Here is a 19,888-nt window from a genome sequence, read left to right as displayed (position 1 = left end):
ATGAGTCTTCTTCCAAGGGGCAGACAAAGGGAAGGAGAGAGACAAAAAAGAAAAGAAAAATATGTGATAAATCCACTGGGCCCTTATTACCAAAGGAAAGTAAAAGGACAGTCCAAATGCTCCTTTAAATCCAACTGTCAATACTGTATTATGGTAGGCATTACTTCTGAAAGTGTGCTTCTCTCCCCTTTTTCTCCACACTAGATTACAGCACAGCTTAGTAAGGACAAACGTCAAACATTGCCCTCTTTTTTGATGAACAGTTTAGGAAAATTTGATGAATGACAAAACTAGCACCCAATGACTAAAAGGAGCTCTGAGACTCTCCAGTACTTGTGCATGCCAGTCCGATTGTCACAAGTAAGGCATATTTCTGGTCCTTTCCCATGTAACAGGTAATCCTAGACTTTCAGCTTCACTCAGTGGCAAACTAACTTCTATGCCCATCAACTCTTTCACAGTAAATGAATTTTTTTTTACATCAGAGACTGTTAATGTTTTTCCATCTCCACTGTATTAACATGGAGAGGAAAACCAAGACAGTAAGATCGGAGATATCATTAGAGGCAAGGTAACTGAATGTCCCTTAGTGAATGTCCTCCCTCGATGGAAACAGACCACTGATACTTGGGGGATGTCCATCTCTAAACAGTTCATAAAGGGGCCTGCACAAATTTATTCCTGTGTATTCAAGTATGTGTTAAACTTAAAAAAAACTTACAGCTGCTCTTTGCTTACAAGATATTCAAGTGCCAGGTTATTTTAAAAACAGAATATGATTCTGTATTCTACAGGCTAAGGATACACTTGATGGCCTGATTTCCCAGAGGCAGACAATCCAGCAGAAAGAACAAAACTCTCAGGAGGTAGCCAGTATGCAAAGACGTGAGTTCCTGTCTTGTTCTTGCAAACACAGGGGATAGCATCGCACTTCCTAGATTTTTGTGTCAGCAGAAGCCAAATGGCTCTTTCTGTGGTATAAAGACCATGAGCCAGTGGCGGCCTTTATGAGTGCAGGGATGGACATTACCACCCGAACCCACTCCACTGATTCATCTCATTTTCTCCAAGGACCACTGTGACATCCACAGTCATTTCGCATGTGAGCAGCCTGTGGCTGTGCTCTAACCACCACTGGTTGCATAGCCACATAGCTAGAAGGTTGCTTCTGGATATTTGAAGTGGCTGATGGAGTCTGCATTTGATCTTTGATGAGGACAGGTCCTGAGGAAGGATTGGTAAATAGAACACAGAGGAGGAACAAGAGTGGATAAAGCTCCCTTCATTCTCTCACTTCTGATTCCTTCTGTGGTTTAATACCCAGAAATTTTGACAGAAATAATCAAACTGACGTGCTGAAGAACTGTAGTCCCTTTTTGGAAAACATCACAAATGAGACTGTTAAAATTGGCTTATGAAGCCCAGGCATGGTGGCACATGACACCTGGCATGCCCAGTGAGTCTCAGGACAGTCAAGGTTACATAGTGAGACCCTGTCCCCCCAAATAAAAAGTTATTAGGCGTGATTATTGCTCTTACAGAGAATCCCAGTTCAGTTCCCAGCACACTGGCAGTTCACACAGCCTGTATAAAATCCAAGAATTCAGCCACCTCTCTGGACTCTGCTGCTCTCTTTTCCCTGCCTCAGGCATACACATGTGTGCTCACCAAAAAAATAAAATCTTTTAAAAATGACTTACGAGGAATTGGCAAGGTGGCTCAGTGGTTAAAGGAGCTTTCCACTAAACCATACAACTTGAGTTAGATCACTGGGACTCACATGTTACTGGAGAAAACTGCTGCACAGATGGTTCAGCAGTTAAGAGCACTTAGTATCCTTTCACAGGACCCAGGCTTCATTCCTAAAACCCACATGGCATCAGACTCACAACGGTCTAAAACCCCACTTCCAAGGGATCCTCTTTTGATCTCCAACGAACAAAACAGGGGACGCAAGCAAAACACTCCTACACACAAATATAAAGAAATCGAGAGGGGGGGAGGAGTCAGAAGGGGGAGAAAGGGGGTGAGAGGTGAGGGGAGAGGAGAGGCAAGAGGGAGATGAGAGGAGAGGAGCAGAGAGGGGAGGGGAGGGGAGGGGGAGTGAGGGGCAGAGGAGAAGCAAGAGGGGAGGTGAGGCGAGAGAGGCAAGAGTCATGGGGAGAGGAGAGGCAAGGGCAGAGGAGAGAGGGGAGGGGAGAGGAGAGGAGAGGCAGAGGCAGAGAGGCGACATGAGCCAGAGGGGAGGGAAGAGGGGAGAGGCACGAGAGGCAAGCAGAGCAGATCCCGAGGCTGCATCAAGGAAGAGCTGGTGCACACCTTTAATCCCAGCACTCAGGAGGCAGAGGCAGGAGGATCGCAAGACCAGCTTGTTCTACAGAGCGAGCTAGCCAGGACTACACAGAGAAAACCTGTCTCGAAAAACTACGTGCGCACGCATGCACGCACGCGAGCGCACACACATATACAAACACACACACACACACACACACACCGAAAGAAAGAAAGAAAGAAAAAAGAACAAAAAAGGCCAGAGAACTACCTTCACAAAGTTGTTTGACCTTTGCATGATTAGGCGCAAACGTACAAACAAATTAGCGAGCACAAGGTGGCAGAGCGCTTGGTGGAGGGATTCCATGTGAAGGCATGAAGCGAGGCTGCCTATGCACTCCCACGCGTGCTCACAAAAAATCACTTCCTGTTTTTTTTTTAAATGGGCTATTGCGGCTGCAGACATGCCTCAGCCGTTATAAGGGTTTGCGCACCCAAGTTCCACTTCCAGCAACTACATTGACGGTTTACATCTCCTTGTAACTCTTAACACCAGAGGGATTTGATCTCCCTGGGCATACACAATGCACACCTACCCACACACAAAATTTAGGAGAAAATAAATCTGTTACTACAGTCTTATGAACCATGCCGTAGGTCTAATCCCCTGGTGCTCTCGGTGTAAGATTAATGTTGTTCAATATTTGATATGTTCTATTTTCCGTCTAGCAGAACCTGTCCTCAGCAAGGGTCAAATGCAGACTTCATCAGCCACCTAACCTCCAGAAGGAACCTTCTAGCTATGAACCTATGTGAGTCAGAATGACTGTTAAAAAAACTCCCTTTCCACCAGGAAAACTGCACAGCGTATCCCCAAATGCCCCTTCAAGGAGAAAATTCCGTGGATAAGGAAAAGAAGCAGAGCTCACATACTCACCCTAATGTTTGAATTTAGTTGCAGATTAAGGACTTTGGAAGTCCTCCCCCAAACACCCATTTCGGCAATCCATTTTTTCCAGTGCCCAAATTTGAGGCAACTCTGTGGAAAAACATGGTGTCCCAGTTGACCCCCATTCACCACCAGCTAGCCGGTGCTCCGAATGCTCTCTTGAGATGAAGGCCAAAGGGAACTAAACTCAGCTTGTCTGCCACCGTTTTTAGGTCGAGGCAACTTTGGCTTCACGAATGCTGCTGTTTCCAGATGTGACGCCTCCTCTCGTGCACATTTGCTGTGCCCGCCAAACAAACAAACAAACAAAATCCCCTGCACTTGATGTGGGTGGGTGGGGAGAGAGCTGTGTTTCCGGGTTATTTCATGAGGCCACACCCAGTGATCTCTCTTCTGTACTCTATGGTTTCTGGAAGAACTGGAACTCGCACTTTAGGGTTTTTTTTCATTTTTTAAAATTTTCTTTTAATGTATGAATATGTGCATGGTTGTTTGTTCATATTTGTGTGTACATGCCTGTTTGTATGCATATTGCATGGATGCAGTACCTGTGGATGCCAGAAGAGGGCTCAGGATCCACTGGAGTTGGAGTTGCAGGCAGTGAGAGCCCCAGTATCAGTGCTGGGAACTGAACCCACGTTCTCTGTAAATGCAGCTAGCCTTTTAAACTGCTGAGCTGTCTTTCCAGCTCCTGCCTCTAGTTTTGCAGTCAATTCAAGAAAGAATTGATACTATCAAATCTGGAGACCTGTTGAAAGCCATAGTTGCCCTGAAAATGGTTCGTGGTCTAGGTGATATGTAGCTCCCCAATTCCTGGTTCCAAGACAGCCAATCTCCAGCCCCTGACGATGCACATCCCAGTTGTTCCTTCTGGGTATGTTGTAAAGGACAGCCCTTTCTGCCAAGAAGACACAAAAGAATAAGACTCATAAGGTTTGAACCATCTCAGCACGGGCACATACTGGGTATTCTTCTCTTTCCTGAGTCCCAGACAGAGAGTTGTAACTGCCTTCATTATTCTTATCACTAACTTCATTTAGTAAGGTAATTTAGTCATGGTCCAAATTCACCATAAATCATTAACAGCATTCCTTTAAAAGTTTACCATTTTTTTTGTGCTACCGGTGTTATGTTCAGGAAGCTGTCTCCTGTACCAATTAGTTCAAGGGTACCACCCACTTTGTCTTCTAAGAGGTTCAGTGTGGATGGAATTATGTTGAGGTCTTTGATCCATTTGGATTTAAGTTTTGTGCATGGCGATAAACATGGATCGATCCGCATTCTTCTACATGCCAGCCTCCAGTTATGCCAGCACCATTTGTTGAAGATGCTTTCTTTATTCCATTGCATATTTTTAGCTTCTTTGTCAAAGATCAGATGTTGATACGTGTGTGGGTTAATATCAGGGTTTTCAAAGTTTTCCATTTTATTGGTAGTTCTTTCCTTCTTTCCTTCCTTCTTTCCTTCTTTCCTTCCATTTTTGTTTTTTCGAGACAGGGTTTATCTGTATCACTTTGGAGCCTGTCCTGGACTCCCTATGTAGACCAGGCTGGCCTTGGACTCACAGAGTTCCGCCTGCCTCTGCGTCCTGAGTGCTGGGATTAAAAGTGTGCGCCCCCAACGCCTGACTCTGGCAGTCCTTTCTAACCACTAATTTATTCTTTAAAAAATTGGACCTTTTGAGGTAAGTTCCATTTGTATCTGTTTCTTGTCATTTAAAGATTGTGGGGCTGGGGAGATGGCACAGAGGTTAAGAGCACTGACTGCTCCTACAGAGGACCCAGGTTTGATTCCCAGCACCCATACAGAGGCTCACAGCCACCTGGAACTCCTCTTCCAGGGGATCTGATGCCCTTTTCTGAACTCCACAAAGACCAGGTACATGCCTGGCAAACAGACATACATCAGGTAAAACATTCACACAATAAAAATAAAGGCATAAGTTTTAAAAAGCGCAGTGTGTAACTTGATTTCCACAGGGTTACATATGTGATCTGTGGCAGATTACAAAACATGGATTTCGGTCTTCAGTTTCGATACTTTGTGTGTTTTCTGCTAAACTCTGCTTTCCTGGAGGACAGAAAGACAATAAGCTTGTTCCGTCATGGCCTCTGCTTCAGTTCCTCTCTCTAGGTCCCTGCTGAGCTTGAGTTCCTGTGCTGACTTCCCTCAGTGATGGGTTGTGACCTGAGACTTGTAAACTGAAGCAAACCCTTTCTTCCTTGCATTTCTTTTGGTCGTGGTATTTACCACAGTCATAGAAACCAAGACAGGAGTTTATACAAATACACAATGCTATCTGTCTGTGCTTAATCTTTTGATTACAAAAGATTTTGTTTAGAAAATGGAGTGACTGATGAACAACAGACGTCCGAATTTAAATTGTCTGCTCTATGAGTTTGTAATACTTCTTTGACTTTATTGATGTTAAAAACAAAATTAAATTGTTCCACTATATACTAGAGACATAGCAGGTAGTAACGTAAACAAGAGTTCCAGAGGAGATTCAGTTCTAAGACTGAAATAATCTGCATATAATACCAGCACTAGTGAGGAGGCAGAAACAGAGGCAGAGTCAGGGACACGGGCAAGTGCAGAGGCAAGGATCTAAAGTTCCACACCAGCCTGTATTGCTGAATCGGGCCTTATCTCCGTAACAACTGAAATAATCACTTTACCAGGGAATCCACACTGTTCATTGCAGCGTTATTCACATGGTCGGTGTATAAAATTGGTAGCTTTTACAACCAAGATCTCCATTTCAATTGTGACTTTAATTCCTGTTGCTAGTAACTAATTTCTAAGACTAACTATATTTCTTTATACAATTTACTCCCTCAAAATATTACAAAAAGAGATCTGGAGAAGCACCAGAGGGAGGTCTGAGGCTCAGGCCCAGAGCAGCATTAGTGGGAGGCCTGAGGCTCAGCCCAGAAGCAGATGCAGAGGGAAACCTGAGCCTCAGGCACTGAGCAGTGTCAAGAGATCCATGAGCCTCAGAACAGGGAGCAGTGTCAGAGGGAGGCCAGAACTTTGGGCCTGGAGCAGCAGCAGAGGGAGGCCTGAGCCTCAGGCCTGGTGCAGCTTCTGTGGGAGGCCTGAAGCCCAGCCCAGAAGCAGCTGCAGAGGGAGGTCTGAGCCTCAGGCCCACAAGCAAGGAGCAACTGCTGGATGAGATGATAGCAGCCATTTCCAGCAGTAGCTTCCAGAAACTGTTGCAGGAAGTTCCTCTGGGTAAGAGCAACTGTGTGCCAGCCAGCAACCGCTACCATTTCTCAGTTGGAGATACCCCACTGCTACAAGAACCACTGAACTCTCAGCACCACCTACACCTAGAGGAGCAGTCACCAGAGCCTTGGACCCACTTCCATAGAGTGGAGCATTCACTAGAGGCTCTGCTCTGCTTGTGCCTAAGGGAGTGGTCTAGGGAGCCACAGCCCCCAACTATACCACTTGGAGAAAGAGAGACCCCCTGGAGCACAAGTTAGCTCCACTTATACCGAGTAGAGAAAAGATGCATAGACAACAAGGTAAGAACATACTCAACAATATAAAGAGCAATACAGCACCACTAGAAGTTAGTGGTGCTACAACAGCAGGACCTGAACATCCAACACAGATGAAGCAGAAGAAAATGACCTAAAAATAACTTTATGAGGATTATAGAGGCCCTTAAAGAGAAAATGAAAAATTCCCTTAAAGAAATGGAGGACAAGACAAGCAAAAAATGAAAGATATCTACCAATCCCTTAAAGAAACCTAAGAAAAAAACAATGAAACAAGTGAAGGAAATGATGCAAGACTTGAAATCTGAAATAGAGACAATAAAGAAAACACAAAACAAGGGAATTCTAGAAATGGAAAATCTGGGTAAACATTCAGGAACCACAACTGCAAGCATAAACAACAGAATACAAGACATGGAAGAAAGAATTTCAGGCATGGAAGATACGATAGAGGGAATAGATTCATCAGTCAAAGAAAATTTTGAATCCAACAAATCCTTAACACAAAAGTTGCAGGAAATCTGGGACACCATGAAAAGACCAAACCTGAGAATAATAGGGATAGGAGTAGGAGAAGAAGTCCAACTCAAAGGCACAGAAAATATATTCAACAAAATGATAGAAGAAAACTTCCCCCAAGCTAAACAATGACATGTTAAATGGATCAAAGACCTCAATATAAATCCATTCGCACTGAACCTTAGAGAAGAGAAAGTGGGAAATACCCTTGAACGAATTGGTATAGAAGACTACTTCGTGAACATAACACCAGTAGCACAGACACTGAGATTGACAATTAATAAATGGAACCTTATGAAATTGAGAAGCTTTCTGTAATGCAAAATACATGATCAACAAGACAAAATGGCTTCCTACAGAACTGGAGAAAGATGTTCACCAACCCCACATCTGACAGAGGGCTAATCTCTAAAGTATACTAAGAACTGAAAAAAACCAGACATCAATATATCAAATAATCAATTTAAAATGAGAGTACAGATCTAAACAGAAAATTCTCAACAGAACAGTCTCAAATGGCTGATAGACACTTAAGGAAATGCTCAACATCCTTAGTCATCAGGGAAATGCAAATCAACACAATTCAGAGTCTGTCTTAAACCTATCAGAATAGCTAAGAACAAAAACACTGATAACAGCTTATACTGGAAAGAATATGGAGAAAGAGGAACACTCCTCCATTGCTGGTGGGAGTGCAAACTTGCACAGCTGCTCTGGAAATCAGTATGGCAATTTCTCAGAAAATTAGGGATCAGTCTACCTCAAAGCCATGCAATACTACTTTTGGGCATATACCCAAAGGAGACACATTCACACCACAAGGACATTTGCTCAACTACATTCATAGTAACATTATTTGTAAAAGCCAGATCTTAGAAACAACCTAGATACCCCTCAACTGAAGGATGGATAAAGAAAATGTGGTACATTTACACAATTGAGTACCACTCAGTGGTAAGAAACAATGACATCTTAAAATTTGCAGGCAAATGGACTTATAGGGGATGTTCTTCTGTATATATGTTTCTCTTATTGATTGATGAATAAAACAGTTTGTCCAATAGAGGCAGGAAGGTAGGTGGGGCTAGGAGATGAGGAGAAGGCTGGGGTGAGAGGCAGTGAGGTTCCTCGAGGAGACGCCATGTAGCTGCCAAAGGAGTAACAGGTCTGGGCGTTTTCTGGTAAGCCAAGACCGCATGGAAATACATAGATTTGTAGAAATATGTTAATAGTTAAGACAGAGCTAATCAATAAGAAGCCCTAGACACTGGCCAACAATTTTATAATTAATATAGCATCTGTGTGTTTCTTCGGGGCTAATTGGCAGGTGAGGAAAAGAAACCTGCGCAACAATACACAGAACTAGAAAAAAACCCTCCTGAGTGAGGTAACCCAGACCCTGAAAGACAAATATAATATGTACTTACCCATAAGTGAATACCAGACATAAAACAAAAAATACCCAGCCTACAACCACAGCCCCAGAGAAGCTAGTGCCCTCTTCCAGAAACAGATGGAAGCAGATGCATAAATGTACTACTAACCACTGGGCCAACCTCCTGAAGTACAATCCAAGTGAGGGAGGAGCGATAATATGAACAAAAGAGTCAAGACCATGATGGGGAAATGTACAGTATCAGCTGACTAGAGCTAGTCAGAGACATCAGTGACTCTAGTTTGACAAATGGAGAACCTGCATAAGATTGAGCTAGACTCCCTTAATAGAGGTGACAGTGGTATGACTGGGACAATATATGAGGCCACTGACAGTGGGTTCAAGATCTAACTCTAATGCACAAACTGACTTAGTGGAGCCCATTCTATATGGAGAGACAGCTTGTTCAGCCTAGACCTAGACACAGGGATGTCAGGGTGGAGAGGTGCCTTGGTCCTGCCTCAGTGAGATGATGGGACAGACTTAGTAGACTTCCTAGGGGAGGCTGTACCCTCTCTGAGGAGCATATAGGAGGAGGGAACAATGGGGAGGAGCAGGAGGAGAGGAGGGAAGGGGAACTGGGATTAGAATGTATAAAATAAGTTAATAAAAATGTTTTTAAAAATTGTTATAAAAAGTCATCCCAGCATATTGGTACATGCTTTTAACCCCTGCAGGAAACAGGGTAGGCGAATCTCTTTGATTTCAAGGTCAGCCTGGTGTATGGAGCAAATTCCAGTTCAGCCAGCCAGGGCTACATAGTGAGATCTTGACTCAAAAAAAGTTTCAATTTTTCTGGCCTAGACTCCATGAAAGTTTTATACACACACACACACACACACACACACACACACACACACACACACACACGTACACGCGCGCGCGCACACACACCCCTCCAAATAAGCGAAGGCCTAGACATCACCATGGTTTGGGGTGGCAATGAAGCCACTCACCTCAGCACACTTTTCACTGCTTTCAGTTCTTCAGATGTCTCTCTCCACAGGACATGATCCATTCTCTCTCTCCCATACCACACCATATATTTGCTAACCACAATAGTGCTCAACTGCCTGGGACCACAAGGTGTCAGGTGGGTGTGGGGACACCAGACCTTGAGCAGAAACCCACTTCCCCTTCGGACTGGGAGCAGGCAGCTGTGAGATAATGTTTACTGAAAACAATTCAGTGCTATAAAGCTCTTGATAGGGCTCAGATAAGGGCTCCCTCACTGAAACACCATGACTTTTTCACCCCCTACGGCTAGATGCTTCTTCCTGTCCCCCCTGCTGTGTCTCCCCGATTCTGGGGCCGGAGATTAAACCACCAGCCAGGAGGGTGAGAAGTCAGGAAAGAATTGTATGTAGATGGATGGCAGAAGTCCTTAAAAAGGGAAGCATTTTTTCTTGGAGGGACTTCTCTTCTCTCCTAAGTGGACTGGGGGTCTCCTCCTAAGCTGACTTGGGAAGCATAAAGTTTTGTTAAAGCAACCGACCGGTCTCTGTGTCATCTATCCCGACCACCTTGCTACAATCTCGGATGCAGGCTGCAAAGCAGGTGCGACAGGTGGGCCCAGGTTGGATCCTGCATGTGAGTCTCCTTTTCCTGTTCAGTTTTTCTTAGCACTGGGCAGGACCGTGCTTCTCCATCACAAAGGGATCATAATATTGCCCAACTGCCTGGCTCCTGGTTGGTGTGGAGGTGTTGTTGGAGGCTTCTCACAGGCCAGGACTATAAATTCCATGCTGCATTTGGTTGAGTCCCACCTGCTCCAGCCACATGGCGTGGGGTGGAGTGTTGCTCGTAGTTTTAATTTTCTACATCCATACCATAAATATTTATTTATTGTTTTATTTACGTCATTATACTGAATATAAAGTGACATTGCATTGGGACTTTTTAAAAATTCACTTTAATCATCAATACATAAAATTGTACATATTAGTGGGATGCCATGCAACATTTTATAATGTGTGTATTTTATAAAGTTTAAAATAGGTTAAACATATCTTTCTCCTTAAATGTTTGCTATTTCTTCATGAACAATATTTTCCAATTTTTCTAGCTTTTTCAGATATATGGTACATTTTCTTGTTATTTAACATATTTTTATTAATTTTATGTGTATGAAAGCTTTGGGTGCATGAATGTATGTGTATCACATACATGCCTGTTGCCTGAGGAAGTCAGAAGAATGCATCAGATCCCCCTGGAACTAACGTCACAGGTGGTTTGAGCAACACATTGGGTGCTGGGAACTGAACCCAGGTCCTCTGCAAGTGCAGCAAGTGCTCTTAAAAACTGAGCCATCTCTTCAGAACCCATTATTTTTCCGTACTTTTGAAACAGGGTTTTAAACTTTCTATGTAGCTGAAGTGGGCTTTGAACTCCTGATTCTCCTGCCTCCACCAGCCAAGTGCTGGGATTTCAGGCCTGTGCTACTATGCTCAGCTAAGTACTGATTATTATCAACATTTCTTATCGTGCTTTTGTTTGTACCTGCCTTGTACAGATAGAACTATGGAGCATATTTTCTCATGTTTATCTCTTTGTATGTCTTTTTGGATACACTCCTGTTCAATCATTTGCTCATTTAAAAAATAATTTGTGCATGTGTGTGGGGAGGGTGTTTTCCCTGCTTGTATTCTTATGCACCACAGGCAGCCGGTGTCTGTGGAGATCAGAACCAGATGTCATATGGATATTACGGACACTTGTGAGTCACCATGTGGTTGCTGAGAATGGAACCAAGGTTCTCAGCAAGATCAACAAGAGCTCCAACTTCTGAGGCAACTCTCTGGCCTGATCTTAATGATTCTTGTCATAGGGAGATGGCATGGCCAGGACTTCTTATCATCATGGATAGGAACATGAGCATCTATCAAAAGGACTGAGTAAAAGATCATTGAACTGCAACTAGACAGTATGCAGCACATTCTGTATTCAGACAAAATTACACATTTCCTAGTTCAGGACTTTTCAGAAGAGTGTCATTCAGACTCAGTTTTTCCACTTTCAAAATATCAAGAGCAGGAGAAGTCTGTGTGGGTAGGCTTATTGCTTTCCCCATTCTGAATAGGGAATCTTCTGACCACATCAGGCCACAAAGCTTCTTTAATGACATAATCTTTATAATTTCTTCTTTTTTCATGAGATACCAGGGGAAATGAGAAAGAACTTGAAAGAGAAAACAATTACAACATATTACCAGCCCCATGAAATCTCTTTATCCCCATGGGTCTGATTTTCCTTCATTCATAAAGAGGGATACACTATAATGGACAATTATCTTCCATTCATTGAGATAGTACCAGCTAAGACCCAAATGCAGACACCATGATCAGAGAAACCAGAAACCAAATTAATATCAAAAAGGGCTAATAATCATCTGTCTTATATTGAAAGAATTTTCCGTAAGAGAAAGAAAGATCCTGCATGGTGATCTAAATCAGGGCAATTGATAAAATAGAGTATTTGAGAAGTGATCCAAGGAATGTCTAGCCCTAAATGCTTCAAATAGTAAGAAGGAACCATCTCAAATCAACAAACTGTCACCCAAAGAACTAAAAAGAATGCGCAAAGCAGAAATGCTGAATAGGTAGTCACACCCTCTGAGTACCCGTACTAACAGTCAACGTAGGAATTGTCCGGAGAGTTTCCTATTGGTTGACTAGTGTGACAGTGGGTGGGGCTAAAATTTTCTTCTCATTGTCTCTCATTGTCTATAGCAGTGACGTACACAAACCATTACATCTCATTGGCTGGGCAGTGAAATGCACTGGCCTGTCTGGAAAGGACACAAACGGGAACCTGGAAACCACTGAGAAGGCACCCTGTCCCAGGCTCTCCTCAGGTTGCTTGCTTAGCCTTTCACTACCATCTCAGGGAGGCCGAGGGAGCGAACCCGAGAGTCAGGAGATCGCAAGCTTCATCAGAATGCCTCTGCGTTTCCCAGGCCTGTGGTAATCATGCAGAGAATTCTGCACCGGATTTTAACTTTCTTTCGGAGGAGGGCTGAATCTGAAAGACCTCTCAAGAATCGAGGTAATCCTCTGGCTCTGGGAGTCAGTCCCCATATCCCCACTGAAGGAGACTCCTCAGAAAGTGGATCCTACACCGCAAGGCAACAAACGGGGGAGGGGCCTGCCACCAGCCTGAGCATGAGGGTGTCCCTGAGTCCCCCAGAGTTAGACCAGCACTGAAATGTGCCTCAAGCTGCCTTGGTGGACCAAAGCAGAAGGGTGTTTGGGTCAACTCAAAGAACACGTGACACAAGACTTTGTGGGCTGTACTGTCTCTGCCTTCCCTTACAAGATGCCTTTGGTATTCCCCAGAGAAGGAGACCGTCTCACTTTGAGAGTGAATTTGGCCTTGTTTCCCACGCACACATGTGTCTGAAGCCAGGAGGCAGAGTCAGTCGTAAGGAGGGCACCATAGAGGAAGGTGGCCGGTTGTCCCAGCAGGATCCTGGAGCCCGATCCTGAAACATTGCTTACCCTTTATGCTTATGGAGAATAAAAGACCACTTGCAAAATGTCCTCACGTCTATCTGCACATCTGGTCGAATGCTCTGTCAGAATGTAGAACCGTGGCTATGCGTTGCTACTGACGACGAGGCAGGCACACGCTAGGAGCAATGGGGGTTAAAAGAGGCTTCCTGAGCAGGTATGAGGAGCGCAGCACTGTTACTGGGACAGGTCACCTACAGACGCCATGGAGGCATAGTGACAACCTTAGTGTGCATAAATAGTTATTAGGTCATAGAAGTGATGATATGTGCTTACATCTACACAGGTGGCCAGACTAGGATTTCTGTGTAGTGTGGCTCATTGCATTTGACAACGTGACCTTTATTTCCCTGTGTTATAGATAACCCCAAGCTGAAGTCTCTCCAGGGAATTGTGACCCATCTCTGTACCAATTATGGCTGGATTAATGAGACTGTCTTTTTCAATACTGGAGTGGTGTGTGGAAATGTTCCAGTGAATGTTGGGATGAGTGTCATTGCTCTCGTGGAAGAAGATCAAACAACTCATGCACTAAAAACCATCAAAGTAAGACTGAGTTTGCTAAGATTCTCTTATAGTAATGGGATTTTGGTATTACCTCTTTGATCAAGACAGGCAACATTGTGGATATAGGGTCACTGTTGGCATTCTCCTTTAAGTTTAGCAGATTTGATGTTCTAATATTCAATTACAGTGATGTTTTTCAGGTCCTAAAGCTTTTGTGTCTGTTCCCCCAGTATTTGAACAACATAGTGAATGATGTTCTCTCTATGCAACTCAATCTGACCCTGCAACTTTCATCTCTTAGTCAAAAGCCAGTTTCTATCCTATGCATCCAAACTAGTAGAATTAGTATGAAAATCCCTGTGTGCATCATACTCTTTCATATATCAATTAAGATATACTTAACATGCAACAAATCCTAGGTTAATTATTTATGTATACAAAGTCTTGCCTGTAGTTGATATTTTAGCTGGAACCACTCCTTATCTTATAGGTGAAAGCTATGTCTGATCCTATATATGGCATTGAACCATCAGAATTTGACAAGAGACTTTGCATTAAGTGCGTGACTTATGCAACACCGGACAGCATCTATATCAGCAAGGAAACTTTTTTCCCAATGCAACTTCTTTCTGGAGGTATGGTTTACATTTTATTTCGTTCTTTAACAATTTTTTACAATGAACTTTGACCATGTCCATATCCTTCCACAAATCCACCCCTCTTCCCTATCCACCCAACTTTGTGTCCTCTTCATATTCACTGATCAAGTCCAATTTGTGTTGCATATACATTCATGGATGTGTGTCTTTCCACTTGAGTATGGTTGAGCTACCAGTAGCAACACTCTTAAAAACACTGACTCACTGTGTTGACAAATTGTTATGTCAGCTTGACACAGACTAGATTTATTTGGGAAGAGAAAATACCAATTGAGAAAATGTACCCTTGCAGACATGGTGGTATATGCCTTTAGTCCCATCACTTTTTGAATACTTGTCTCAAAAAACAAACAGAAAGTCTGTGATCTCAGCACTCAGAAGCCTGAGGCTAGGGTTTCTTGAGTTCAAAGACAAACCTTGGATACCCAGTGAGCTTTAAAAACACCCTGAAAAAAAAACCTACCTGAAAAACAAATTTAAAAAATCATAGTCATTAATGATTGCATCCACATTGTAAATGATATCAGGAAAGTTTTAAACAACATTTCCTATTTCCCCTTCATTGTACTGATTTCCAGTTGCAAGGGCACCTCCCACCTTCTCAAGATTGTATCACCCAAGACCAATAGACTATACCTATCTTTCTTGTTCAACACCTTTTAAAAGAAACTTCACTCAAGCTCAACCCAGACCAAATTCCAGCACCAACTGAGGAAGTGGACATCAAGTTCACTCCTAGAAAAGGAAATGTTCATAAATGATAGCTCCTGGAAGAGGGAGAGTGTCCTAATTAGGGTTTCCATGCTGTCTGTGATGGACATCATGGCCAAAAGCAACCTGGGGAGGAAACTTTCAGCTTGAAGATTGTTGTGTACAATCAAGATAGAAGAACCAGTGTTTAAAGGATTATAAACTTCCAAGGTCTCTGTGATGGGTTTTTTTATTTTGTTTTGGTTTTCTTTTGTCTTTGTCTTTTGAGACAGCATTTCACTATGAAGTCTTGGCTGTCCTGGAACTCTCTTTCTCTGCAAACCGGGCTAGCCTCGAACTCGCAGAAACCTACCTGCCTCCGTACCTGGAGAGCTCGCATTAAAGGCGTGAGCCACCACACCTGTACAAAAGGTACCTAAGTATTTGGCAAAGTTACTTTACATTCAGGAAAAGTTGGTCAGCATATTGTAGTGCTGAAGCGTCTTAGGTAATGTGACATGAACTGAATGCAGTAATATTTGCATTTCTAATTTTCTTGACTGTTTTAGGATTTTTGCCTTTTAAAGGAGATTTGTTGCTGGTTGAATATTCCTTGATGCCCGGTACTTCAAACATCACTATCCACACTGTGAGCCCCCTGAACTTGCAGAATATGGATGAGGTAATAGCTTCCATGTTGTCCTTGCCATGGGTTCACGGCTGTCTATCCTTTTTGATCACTTTTTTAGCCCAGGAGTATCTTTGGTTTGTTTAGCAGAATATCCCCTGCCAAAGTGGGCACATTCACTGATTGAAAAGGAAACTGGCAGAAAATAAAGTAGAATACACACATACTTAATTCCTAGGTTGTGTGCTTTACTTGAAGTTAGGATGTTCTGTGGACGACAGTCACAAAGTATCGTGGCTGTGAGGCAATTGTGGGGAAACTTTGAGTGCCCTGGATTTGGGGTGTTCAGCCTGCTGATGGGGGAAGGGGGGAGTAAGACCTTGGTTAGTACAGCCTGAGAATGAGATGTAAAGTCAGGGAGGGAGAGTGTGTGGCCATATTGGGTAGCAGGAAGGGTACATCCTCTCATCACACAGGAGGGAGAGTGTGTGGCCATATTGAAGAGCATGTAAGTACATCCTCTTATCAGTCACCCAGGGCTTGTCTTTTTTCTCTGCTTTAATGGGAGAGGGGTAAAATGGAGACTCGGATGTGTTGACACACTTCCCCCGTGTCACGAATGAGAATCAGTGATGGGGCGAGGGACCTGCTGATTACAGCCAAAGGGTTGTTGGGGGCCCTCTGTGGTGGGTTGTGTTTCTCCATACTCATTGCCTTCATTTCCCTTCATAGGTCTGTGTGACCAGCATTGAAGGTAGAACTGGTGTGGTGGAATCCAACATCTATTTCACCTTGGATTCTCTCCAGAAGCCTACTGAGTATACACCAGGGCTCTATGACATTGTGAATGTGGTCGCCGTGGACAGCATTCAGCCACACTGTTCTTGGAGAGCAGTATCAATGATCCCAGTGGAAACGTGTGTTGACTAAGCCTTGTAATCAGTTCTCATTTCCAATGTTCTGGTTTAATAAAGTAATATGAGCATGGAAACCAAAGATATATGAACTATGACTCTTCTTTCGAACATCCTGGTAATTTCATTAGCAACACGAAATTATTTTAGGAAGGTACCATGTTAATTCAAAAACGTGTCCCATTGGAATGTGATGTTAGCAAAGAAACAGCCCTACCTTTGGAGTAAATTCTTCCTTTTCCACAGGCAGGAGCAGATTCTGTGCTGCCAGTGGCCTTGTGGGCCATTAAGCAGCATGGAGAAGCAAAGCATTTAACTCAAGATTCTGGGAGTGAGCAGGCGAATGTGACCGGGTATGACTTAGCATTACAGCTTGTCTTCTAGTCTGAGTGTCCTTATGCATTTCCAATGTTTATTTTTCTACAACGTCTTTCATTTCCTACCAGCTACTATATTTGTCAAACAGTGTTTATCTGTGGATCCTCCTCCTACGGTAGCATTTCATCTCCATAAGAATAGTGTGTTAGGTGAGTCATTTTCTAACTTCCAGCATTTATAATAGTTCTTAGTAGATACTACGGGCTACACTGAAAGTTGAAGACTAGTAAATAAATTCGCTGGGTTCTAGTAGTGCTTTGCTGTAGTTTTAGTTGCTATGATTTAAATTCTTCCACATCCCATTATGAACTCATTTAAACAAAACATTCCCATATGTGTGAAATATCAATTCTCATTGTATGGGATTGCTGTAGTTCATTGACAGACATGGATCACATAAAACCCTAGAGCCTTTTTCATGATCATGACATTGCTGACCCAAGGGAGAAGTGTCTAAATAATGTACACAGAATTGCATCTTAAGGCCAGTGATAGTTCAGAGATCCATTATCTCTGCAAAGTTGCGGTATGTTTTCCCAAGGCATATTATTCATGATTTGACTAGAAATTCGTGTCCTTAACTAGCAGTCTTCCACATATAACCCTGGCTTTAATTTACCATCACATTTCTCACTGTCTTTACTTCCCTGAAATTTCTTTGGATCACTGGATAACTATGTCATTCCAACTGTAACTGAATCAACTTCAAAAGACTATTATTATTTTGGGGGGTTGATACAGGGATTTACTGTCTAATAACCTTAGCTGTCCTGGAACTAGCTCTGTACACCAGGCTGAACTTGAACTCACAGAGATCCACCTGCCTCTGATCCTCGAGTGCTGGGATTAAAGGCATGCACTACCATTGCCCTTTTAAGATGTTATTATTATTTAGTGTTGTTTTATGTACATTGATGCATTGCCTGCATGTGTGTGTGTGGGTGTCAGATCGCCTGCAACTGGAGTTTACAGATAGCTGTGAACTGTTATGTGTGTGTGCTGGGAATTGAACCTGGGTCCTCTGTAATGACAGTGGGTGCTTCTAACCCCTGAGCAATCTCTCCAGCTCAAAGATATTATTTTTAACATATTTGTATTGATTCTTTGGGAATTTCGCATCATGCACCCTAATCCCACTCATTTCCCAGTGCTTCCATATTCATCTACATCCTAATAGTGTCCCCCACAAAGGAAAACTAGAAAAGAAATGAAATAAGATAAAAACAAACCAAACAGAAAACTAGACCAAAACAAAATAAAATAAAAAGTCAAAAAGAAAAAAATTAACAAACCAACCCAGTTTGACCCTCCATGATTCCTGCCTCTCTGTCTCTTCTTCATTCTTCTTAGCAGCATTGGGAGCTGCTGTGTATTGTGCAGTATACACTTTTGTTCAAACATCTTTGCATGCAAATATTCATTGTGTAATGTGTTGTTGGTCAGGTTCAAGGCCTCTGCGTTCTAGTATAACGAAAATCCTGGACATTCACTGACAATCCTTGGATATCTTGCTGTTACCCCAAGCCATGGAGATCCCTTGGTCATGGTTCTGCAGGACCAGTCCCTTCAAGTGCTCTGGCAGATCATAAATAGGGTAGATGCTGGGGAGGGCCAACGTAAAGCCCTAAATGTGTAGGGGGGGTAGCTGAGTTGGTCTGACCAAGTGCTGCCTCTCATAGGCAGAGTCAGCTTTCCCACAATGGTGTGGAGGGGTGAGGGCAGCTTTCCCAAGTGTGTGGAGGCAGCTCTCCTCTTAGGGGCAGTGCAGGGTCATCAGGTCATCAGTTATCTCAGAGCAAGTGAGAGGCAGGGTCAACTCTCAAGTGGGAAGGGCAGCTTTCCCCAGGCCAGGCCATTGAGAGGTAGGGCTAGCTCATCACAGCCTTTATACTTCAACAAGATTCAATGCAGAGTTCATCACATGGTTTGCAAGGGCCCCTGTGGTAACATGGGCAACAGACATCAACACAGACCCTGCTGTGGCAGGACCACATATTCAGACATGGCTAGCAGCAGTACCTTGAGCCTAGATGTCACCATAGCCAAGGGTGGCAGCACAGGCCTCTCAGGTTGGCATGGGCCCAACAGCATTGTGGTCACCAAACTACTGCATGGCTGTAGGTGGTGGCCCAGACTCCAGGCAGTCACAAGGACTTTGATGGCAACAAGTGCCATGGATATCAGTACAGCTCCTGGCTGTAGTAGGGCCATGTACCTAGACATCACTATGGCCCCAGGTGGCAGCCCAGGCCACCCCATCTATATGGCCATGGAGGCAGAATGCTCTTCAGGTACTAACATGGCCTCAGGTGTTGGCCCACTTCCCTGGCATCCGCACTGCCTTTGGTGGTAACTTGTGTAAAAGGGAATTCTTAATTGGTCTGTGTAATAAAAAGGTCAAGTAAGATATAGAGGAAAATGCTGAGAGAACAGAGAGAAAATGGAGCAAGCCACAGTCACATCTTACCTTCTTAGCATCTCAGCAGACAAGAGTGAGTTCCTGTTTCTCCCTTCTTGTATCCTCTCTCCACCCAGTCATCTCACCTACTGTCTGCCACAGGTATCTCACTTGTTGTCTGTCTGTACAAGCCTCCAGACTCTATGGCTAGCCAATGGCAAGCTCCGTTTTCTGATCTTTAGACAGGCTTTATTTGTACAAGCAAAATATCTCCACAAACCTGTTGTGTTGCTGTTTGGTTCACATGTGTCCGTGGAAGAAACAAGGTCACTCTAGCATAATTTTTTGCCTTTGCGGACACAGGAGGATCAGCTTCTCGATGAAGTGACTTTGTAAAAGCTTTTTTTATTGTACAATTTATACTTTTGATATATTATTTATTATTTATTAAAGCTTGCCTGAGGATACAGAAAGCAAAGCCAGCCACAAGCTTTAGGAGTCAGGCAGTGGTGATACACACCTTTAA

The 19,888-nt window shown here is 43.4% G+C and overlaps 1 protein-coding gene across 2 annotated transcripts; it reads left to right on the top strand.

Annotated features, from left to right (window-relative positions):
• The first annotated feature begins 12,471 nt into the window (after positions 1 to 12,471).
• Positions 12,472 to 16,668, top strand: LOC121139876 (cancer/testis antigen 55-like). Of its 2 annotated transcripts, none has more exons than XM_040743906.1 (5): positions 12,472 to 12,724; positions 13,550 to 13,734; positions 14,186 to 14,330; positions 15,632 to 15,726; positions 16,405 to 16,668. In XM_040743906.1, exons 1-5 carry the CDS (start codon positions 12,649 to 12,651, stop codon positions 16,600 to 16,602), a joined length of 699 nt encoding a protein of 232 aa, XP_040599840.1. In that variant the 5' UTR covers positions 12,472 to 12,648; the 3' UTR covers positions 16,603 to 16,668. The 2 variants fall into 2 exon arrangements, with proteins under 2 accessions (XP_040599840.1, XP_040599839.1); XM_040743905.1 differs by having other exon boundaries at positions 15,614 to 15,726.
• Positions 16,669 to 19,888: the final 3,220 nt, after the last annotated feature.

The sequence above is a fragment of the Mesocricetus auratus genome, unplaced genomic scaffold (assembly GCF_017639785.1).
Source record: "Mesocricetus auratus isolate SY011 unplaced genomic scaffold, BCM_Maur_2.0 Super-Scaffold_100003, whole genome shotgun sequence".
NCBI lineage: Eukaryota > Metazoa > Chordata > Mammalia > Rodentia > Cricetidae > Mesocricetus > Mesocricetus auratus.
This window is presented reverse-complemented; position numbering and strand designations above follow the sequence as displayed.